The 9,465-nt window shown below is 36.9% G+C and overlaps 1 protein-coding gene across 1 annotated transcript; it reads left to right on the top strand.

The window, feature by feature from the left end:
* Positions 1–2,847: 2,847 nt before the first annotated feature.
* Positions 2,848–7,847, top strand: LOC136844195 (heme-binding protein 2-like). Its single transcript, XM_067113214.1, has 7 exons — positions 2,848–2,991; positions 3,634–3,696; positions 3,863–3,925; positions 5,721–5,853; positions 6,320–6,500; positions 7,106–7,219; positions 7,418–7,847. Exons 1-7 carry the CDS (start codon positions 2,863–2,865, stop codon positions 7,485–7,487), a joined length of 753 nt encoding a protein of 250 aa, XP_066969315.1. The 5' UTR covers positions 2,848–2,862; the 3' UTR covers positions 7,488–7,847.
* Positions 7,848–9,465: the final 1,618 nt, after the last annotated feature.

Here is a 9,465-nt window from a genome sequence, read left to right as displayed (position 1 = left end):
GTTTAGAGCTAATGCACGGAGGTGCCGTCATATGCTACTGTCAGGTAACCAGAGGCCTTACATTCCCTTGACTGTTGTAGACTGTGAAACGATGTAATGGGCTTTCTGGCAGTCGTGCTCATACTGATGTTCGCGGTGTAAGTGGAGCTGTAACAGATCCAAACGCCAAACCTTATGTTTTTCTGCTTTATTTCTAAGCTGATTTTTATTCTGCTTTTTTCAACAAACTGGCGTTTTTATAATGGTGAGGGAGGGCTGTTTTGCTCTGCAAGCTAACGCAATAATAATAATAATAAGCTGGCCTTGCTATTAGATTCAGGGCTCTGATACTGGTGTTACCTACAAGCAAAAAGTTCCAGTTAACTGTCATCCTGTGAAACTGTTCCTATAGTTTAAAGTGTCAGTTATAGTTGTAATTCTAAACAACCTTCAGTACGTTACAGAGTATATCAATACTTCACGGTCATTTCAAAATATTTTCAGGTCACGATGCCTCGATCTTCTGTAATCTCAGTGGCTTTCGACACTGCAAGGACACTCGGATATGTCATAGATTTTGCCGAGTTTATTTATTCATTTAGCTATTTATATATTTGATTCGTAGTTAGTGCAATTTGAAATCTTGGTTTATTTGTTTTAATCTGTCTATTTTATGCCGTCATTTTCTTTGTAGCAATAACTAGTCTCACTGCTTTTTCGTTACACGGCCAGAGATCATTTTTAGTCCTATGTGATAATATTCTGCGCAGTGTCAATTTGCCATTGTTAGGAACTTGACGGATGTGAGAGAGAGAGAGAGAGAGAGAGAGAGAGAGAGAGAGAGAGAGAGAGAGAGAGAGATTACTACTGTCATAGCTCCCAGGTAGTCATTACCGGGCCAAACCAACGTAACCGGACATAGTTATGAAACTGCTTCCCTGTCGTAAAGGAAGTGAGACTGGAAAGATTTCGTCACAAGTACTGTGTGTTCAACAGCTGCTTTCATTTTATACGTAATTACGTCCTTACGTTTCTCCCTCTCTCTGTCTGCCTCTCGTTTATATTTCTTGTATGCAAATGAGTATTTTAAACCATAGATATATGAAAATATCAGTATACTTTCCATACGCTAATTATCACCAGAGATTTTTAATGATTCACCAAATGCCACTAATATATCAAAATAAACGATGTTTTATTTAGTAGAAATTTACGAATCTATGTTCCGTCCTACCTGCTTCTAAAAAATTACGGAATTGAAAGGTACACAAATTCCGTTTACTTTTTGTACCAATTTCCCTTATGAAAACTGAAGGAAAATTCTCAGCATGTAAAAGAAACTACAGTTCTCAGGTCTTCCGTCTAGTCAGTGTTAGTAAATTTCACATTCTAGTTCGCGTAGGCAGCCCAGATTCGGGAACATTCCTTTCCATAATTCTGGAATTTTCGGCAAGCTTTTTTCTCCCAAGAATCCTTTAATCTTACTCCGTGAATAAGACACGATTTTTACAATAGAGAAACAAAAATATCGCAATTTACACATTCTGTTTGCAGCGACTTTTCTCATTCCATTTCTGGCTCCCTTCTTTTCCATTACTTATTTCATTTATAATCTTACCAGGTTATAGATCTGCTTTTTCTATTTTGGGCTTTGATTCCGGGTGATGCAGTGCTTGGCTCGCATTTGCATCTCGCTCACCAGTAGACCCATCTATGAATGGATGCTCCCTTCTGCAGGTGTAAAGACAAATGGCGTGGGGCTAGCAACCTCATCCATGAAGACTTGTTTAGAAACCTGAGGGCTGTAACCTTCTGATGTCATTCTCTCTAAAGAGGAAAGAGACGGTGGTATGAGTTTTTTTTTTTTTAAGTTTTTCAGCTTTTGGGGTTTGTGTGATCATCCTGTATGCATAATCATTTTATTTCACGCGTAGCTATTTTTACTCAAGGTCCTAGTGTAATTTATATTCTCGTCATCTGTATTTTTGTATTTTTTGGTTCTACATTCCTGTTATTTCGTTTTAATAATGTATATTTGTATTTTTTCAATCTTATTTTAAATTTCTTACATTTTGATGTACCATTATTTAGTTCTGTATTTGCAGTTTTTCAAAATGTCGGCACATACAAAAAGAGGATTTGTAGTAACTGCTTTCTGTCTTTCTCAATATATACTATATATATTATATTATATATTATATATATATATATATATATATATATATATATATATATATATATATTGCTTCTAAAAGTATTGGAACCATCATCATGATATTTTAATATTTATCATCGAAAGACACTTGAATCGTATCTCGCAAAGAAACTTTTTTCTTCGTACTTGCGTAAAATTCCGTGGCCATAGACCTATCTTCATCTTCTTTTGGATCGTATGAGCTCAGACACAAGACGAACATTTTAATATACATCTGTGACTGAGAAGCTATTGCTGAAAAGCAGAGTGTTGGTTTCACAAGTCTCAGGAGATTCATTTGCATTGTGTTAATCATTTCCCGCCCCCACCAATCTTGGCTGCCGGATTGCTCCAGTTTCCGAAGCTTATCTAAGAATTTTTGTAAACTGCAATCTCTTCTGAAAAGAGTTTAGACGTCTCATCAGGCTCTTCTCTTCTTGTTACAGTGAAGAGGTGAAGATGAATGAAGAACTTGGCGATTTTCTTGCTTAATCTAGTTGTGCATGCTTGAATGAGCCAATTACTATATATTTACATTCCTTTTCCTAGAGTTCTCCACGGAATGCAGACTAGTAGTACTCCCTAAACAACACATGAGAGATAAAATTTTTTTTAACAACGATGACTTGCGGGGTTTATGCTCAGAGGTTATAAAAGACAATAATCCCTTTGAGCCATGAGAACAGGATATGCGTAATTCTGTCATGCCGGTGTCAGACTTATATAACTCCGGACGGCGTTTTCGTAATCGCCCGTCATATAAAAGACGGCAGTGCCTGGAGCCGCCCGCACTTCGCATCCATCACGCTCCTGGAAAGGTGAGTCAAGAATGGACTGTGTCCTCTTGTGCGTACTCTGATTTTTTTAACCCTTCGCTCGTTTCCTCGAGAATCGGAGTTCGTCAAGTATTTACGAGTGTCCTCTCTTTTGTCTTTTCAGAAGTATTGCCAGACTGGGCTCATCGTGTATTCTATATTATCACATTGCAACGTAAATGATATATACACACATATATATATATATATATATATATATATATATATATATATATATATATATATATATATATTTGTTTTGTCATTTGTCTTTCAGAAATGTTGCCAGACTGAGATCATTATGTATTCCATGTTATTACATTACAATGGAAATTCGTATACGCACATACACATACACACACACACAAACACAAACACACACACATATATGTGTGTGTGTTTGTGTGGGTGTGTTTATTACAGCACTCAAGAGAGTTGGAACTCATGTTTCAGTGGTCTTGAGTCTTTTTGGCACCTCCGTTCTCGTTCCTTATAATCATCAGTTTCTTTCACCATTAAATTATAAAGTTTCGTACATCTAAATGTAGCTGATGTCCTCAGGTGGCTCCCTAAATATTTGATGAGACAAGGAAATAAAGAAAAAAATGAGAATACTGTTCACGCATTTCTCCCTCTTTGTTGCAGATGATGACAACCAATTGCCTGTTGGCGGTTATCGCTGTGGTTTCTCAGCTGCCAGGTATTCTGGTAAGTTTTTTTTAATACATTTGTAGACATACAGTATTGGTATGAATTCTGCTGTATTAAATGTTCTATATAATTAGCTATTCTCGATTTATAAATACTAACAAATTATAAAAAATATTTTCATTCATTTTATACTGTAGTAATCAAACTAATTCCTTCTTCCCAGGCTGCTCCGCCTAGTCTAGAGGCGGGAGAAATCGCGCCTTATACCGTCATCAAACAGACAAAGGTAAGTTCTCCCTATTCCAAGACTCTGACTTTAATTTCAATCAGTCACATTGCGAAATTTACTAACAATAATTCAAATATTGTAATTTATAGTTGACTACATTTAGCATTTAGGTTCGATTATGGGCGTACTTATCGATGAGATGATAAGGTAATTTCTGTAGATCTGCAAAAATTCGGAGGGCCGAATCAAAGAGAACACTTTAATTTATACAACGGTGGGAGGGTATTCTCTCTTTGAATATTTTTGGTCAGTTCCGTGATGTGTGCTATTTTTCTAAATGTTCAGATCTAATATTTAAAGCAAAATCCATGGGTGCAATAATTATTCTAAGTATTTTTATACGTCTATGACCATTTTGATATTCCTAGAGAATAAAATGCTCTGGTGACACTTGGGACAGACGCGAAAATAAGGCTAGAAAGGTCATTACGAAACTCGGTCATGATTTGACGAATATCAAGGGCTTAGATAGGCAATTAGTATTTTTAAGATCTTTTTTCCCCCCATCCTTTCATATTAGCTCCAAATTTCCGGTCTAGCTGTCACTGTAATGATACAGCACAGCACAGTGTATCGCGAGCAGTTTTGGCTGAATAACTAAGATGAGAATACAGAATGGAAAGTCAATAATGACTACGAAAATAATCATTTGTTCTCCCCCACGCATATCGACAAGCCTTCTTGAGCACAGAGCGCTTACACTGGAATTTATTTAATCCATTCGCGTTCCCCTGTTCAGACTATGCCACTTAACTTAGATTGAGTCTCTTGGCCTGGATGCTAAACTTTCTACCTGCTGAAATCTGCATCTTGTTTACGAAACTTTTATGTTCTGCGTATGGGTAGACAGTTTTATTTAAGCGCAGGGAAATTACATTCTTCCCATTTTTAAGAAATGGGACATTTTGCAGCTTTGGCAACCATTCAGAAGATAGAAAACGGGCATTTATGTCAACCGTTAAATTCTTTTGTTCAAGCGTCTTCAACCCTCGGCTGATGTGAATTGCACCGAATCTAATTTGTTCAGGTTCATGCTCGTTCACTATGTTAATATTTTGAGGAGCGACATTCTAAATCTTATGCCTTTCTGGATCTTTCCTAGATAGTCTTTTGGTTATGTTTTTACGGTAATCCCCAACACGCCGCAAAGGTGGATACATACCGGATTAAAACCCCCAGGGGTCACTATCTAGGAAAGATCCTTATTATTATTATTATTATTATTATTATTATTATTATTATTATTATTATTATTATTATTATTATTATTATTATTATTATTATTATTCAGTTGTATGACATTTATTGGTCATTTTTAAAAGTATTGTGTTATATGAGCGATTTGGAAGTGGATACTTCAAAGTTTTTCTAACTACTTTGAAACCTAAAAAATATATCTGATGAAGATCCCAGCAAGCCTTGAAGTACATTGGGCTTAATGTTTATATATCTCGTCAGTTTGCTTTTTCTCATCAAAGCTAAAAACACTAATTATCTAAGGTTTAAGAAATGGAAGGCATCCCTTGTCGCATCATCTTTTCGCAAATTACAAACGTAGTTTAAATACTAAATGGGAAATTAGTCAGTGTCTATAATATATTTGCATTTTTTCACATACCTTGACATAAAGGAAGAGGAATATAATGAAAATATTTTTTAGCTAACACTTGAGAAAGATGGAAAAAATACAACATTAATTGTATAAGTATTTTTCTTCACAAGAATGAAAGAATACATTTCTCTTATTAAAACAATAAAAAAAGTCCGAATTTACTTTTTCGTCATTTTACAGGACTATGAAATACGCTCGTATGCCGCAGCCAAGTGGGCATGCCGCGACCACAAGGGAGACGCATATCGAAGCAGGGACCAAGCGATGTCCTTCTTCGATCTCTTCGACTACATCAGCGGTGAAAACTCTGCAAGTGAGTTTTTGGGAAGGTTTACGATACTGCACTCTGCTATGCTATACTATACATCTGCGGAGTTCTTCGTTGGGAGAGTCGGTAGAGTTGTAGGCTAGCACTCGCTAGGCCTGAGTTCGAGTCTCCGGCTGGCTAATGAAGAATTAGAGGAATTTATTTCTGGTGATAGAAATTCATTTCTCGCTATAATGTGGTTCGGATTATAAGCTGTATAGGTCCCGTTGCTAAGTAACCAATTGGTTCTTAGCCACGTAAAATAAGTCTAATCCTTCGGGCCAGCCCAAGCAGAGCTGTTAATCAGCTCAGTGGTCTGGTAAAACTAAGGTATACTTAACTTTTTATACATCTGTGAAAAATAAATTCATGTGTTTTAGCATGGTTAGATCTATAAGCAGTTAGAGTTAAATGTCAAAAATAACGTCTCCGATGTCTCTATAAATATCTTCTTCTTCGTGATCTCCGACAGAGACCCAAATTCCCATGACAGCACCAGTGACTGTTTACACCCAAGCCAACATCGACTCCCAGGGCAACTCCCTGTACAAAATGTGCTTCTACATACCGGCTGCTCACCAGGCAAATCCCCCAGCTCCAAAGAGCCAAATTGTCTACATTGAGAATCGCCCCGCGCTCATCCTTGCAGCGAGGTATGTAGCCTAGTTCTTTTTGGTTTTCTGACACTTCAGTCGCTCTCTTGCCGTTTCGTTTTTAAGAAAATAGTAAGAGATATGAGAAATATGTATAAATAAATTCACATAAAATATGTTACGTGACAGCCGAAACAAACTGACTGCATGGTTCATGTAACGTTAGCAACGCGATAAGCAAGGTTTCCCAACAAACTCATTTACAAAAAAAAAAAAAGTTTCACTATGTAACGTATTGGTCACAAATATCTCTTAAGAATCTATCTATTTCCATATAATTTGGGACGCCAGATAACGCCTAATATTTCTGTTCAGTTTACCGGAGGCCTCTACTCGTACATCCAGTTGTGTAATGCTGTAGTTTAAGCAGCTTGATGGTCCTCTTCAGGGTGGGTACAACTCCCACTTGAGAGAAAGAAGTTATTCTTTCAGTTTCTTTTAAAATTCGATGCTCTTTGGGAGAGCGTATTCAAAATTATAGACTACATATTATAAAGCACAGAAGTGCTGTTCCCTGCATTCGAGTTTTCGTCTTATTTCATTATGATCTTCTTCTTCTTCTTCTTTTAACGTGTTTTTCATCACCTATTTATTTTCATCTGCAGACGCTTTGGAGGCTTCGTTAAAAGGCAAGAAGACTGGAAAGAACACATGGAAGCATTGAAAGCTAGCCTGAAGGCTGACAACGAACTAAGCTTCGACCTCAATAATTTCTATGGGTAAGTGATTCTGTCATGCAGAACGTCTATCGTGCAAATCCTTGTAACCTTAGAGTCAAGACTGATCGCTTCATCAGCATTCGGATGTCGGACAGTGTTTATACGGGAGTCTTCTTTGCATTGTCGAATAGATCGACTATTTCATAAAACCAGTAACTGCATTTTCCTAATTTTTGTTTTTTGTTTTTGTTTTTTCAGAGCTACATACGACTCGCCTTACAAATTCAAGGACAGACGTAACGAAGTCTGGCTCGTGAAGTTACAGTAACGGTCGACCTTCCCTCGAATGTAGACGAGTCTCCGAAGATTGTGATGCAGTTGAAATGACAAAACCAAAACACGTTCATTTACACAGCAGATATATGGCAATGGCATCGGAATGTCGCACCACTAAATTAAATTCTCAATCGTCTAGTCACTTTGTTGTTCACTCCAAGAGAAGACATCATCATCATCATCATACGCTGGGCCTCCAGGCAGTAATTTGGAATGTTACTAGATTTGAAGATTGCTATGGGGTACACTTGTTCTTATCTAATACAACATTCACTTGCACTTACACGGTCATGTTTCTTTTTTGTTTTGATATGTTTGTGATTGTCTAGGGAATAAAATGAGCAGTTCATAACACTTTCATTTCCCTTTATACCCTGTAAACTTTTTTTATTGTGCATAGCGTGTACACACTTTTAACTGAAAGCGTCTTTAAGACTATCAAACTGACTTACAAGCCAGTTTGATGTGACGACAATAGCTACAGCGAATTGCTTTCACGAAATACATTTACCACATGTGAATCAAGAAACATTCAGAGCACGGAGAATGTGAAGAGTAAAACCAAATACCGATAAAACCACAAGCTTAAAAAAAAAAAACTTTGCAAATCGCTGGCTGGGATTCGTTCTAATGAGTGGGGTGGGCGTAGGGCTTGCAATAAACCCAGTGAATTTATAAAATACAGGCGAGTCGGATCTGTAACCGAGATAGTCATTCCAGTGTAGTATCGATTCCAGTTTGTGTATGAAAAGTGTGCAGGCCAAGACAGGGTGAAGCCCTCTAATCTGGTTAGGCTGTCCTGAATGGACGGGTACTTTGAACACCGATGACGATTCTTTGCTTTGAACTGAAAACAAATAAGCAAGCAAGCGTCACCATAACAGATAAATTAGTAGGTAGCTAGGGTTAATGGGACATACTTATGTTTTATTCATGCGAAGGACAATGTTATTACTGAAGTCTAAAACATCTGTAGTTTTTGTGGTGTTGTTGATAATTACCGATGAAATACATTCAGTTCAGTACACGGATAACATACTACGGGAGCTGTATTTACAACATAATAACTTACAAATTCATGAAGCAAAGTTTGAGGGATTACATTTATCCTTAAGGACTTATCTTCATCGTGGATTTAAAATATCAGTAGATAGGAATCAAAGACAGACAAATGGGATCTTTCCTAGATAGTGATCCCCAAGGGTTTCACCCCGGTATGTAGGCCTATCCACCTTTGCGGCGTGTTGAGTACAAGCCCGTTGGGGATTACCGTAAAAACATAAACAAGAGACTGTAAATATCATAAAGATAATGACCTCCAAGAATTATTAGTCCTGGATAACGACCCCCGAAAACCCTTGTGGGTCACTGTCTAGGAAAGATCCGACAGAAGTATATTATGGTTTAAGAAGTATCTATCATTACACAAGGTATCACCGGTTATATTTGCTGATCATGTTTTTTTTCTTTTACCCAATTCCGGTCAAAATAAAAAAAAAACGCTCTGCCTATAAGAATCACTAATTTTTTTTTCTGGTTTAGCAGTCACCGAATATGATTTTTTAAATACATTTTTGAAAAATCTTAGGGCAGATTTTACAAAGGCTTAAAAAGTATATGGTTCTAAAATCTTCTACTGAATTGAACACCTTAATTATAACATCTCTGACAGTGACACTCAAACACACAGTCCTTCACTTAATTTCATCTGTTCCATTAACATCGAATGTGTTAAACTTAATCCAAATTCCATATTTTTCATTAAATGTTTGGCCCTGTTGAGTGAGAGAAAGTATGAACGTAAACTACACAAGAATAACTGGAGACGACCATCACCGTATCAAACAACCTGAGTAATTTTTTCTAATTGTCATAAAAAACGCATTTTGTCTCAGTAATTCCACTTCAGAGACAGTTTAAACCAAATCCTTCTAGGAATCAACAAAACTGGTAGATTTATGAATGCGTCT

Source organism: Macrobrachium rosenbergii, chromosome 12 (assembly GCF_040412425.1).
Source record: "Macrobrachium rosenbergii isolate ZJJX-2024 chromosome 12, ASM4041242v1, whole genome shotgun sequence".
Taxonomy (NCBI): domain Eukaryota; kingdom Metazoa; phylum Arthropoda; class Malacostraca; order Decapoda; family Palaemonidae; genus Macrobrachium; species Macrobrachium rosenbergii.
This window is presented reverse-complemented; position numbering and strand designations above follow the sequence as displayed.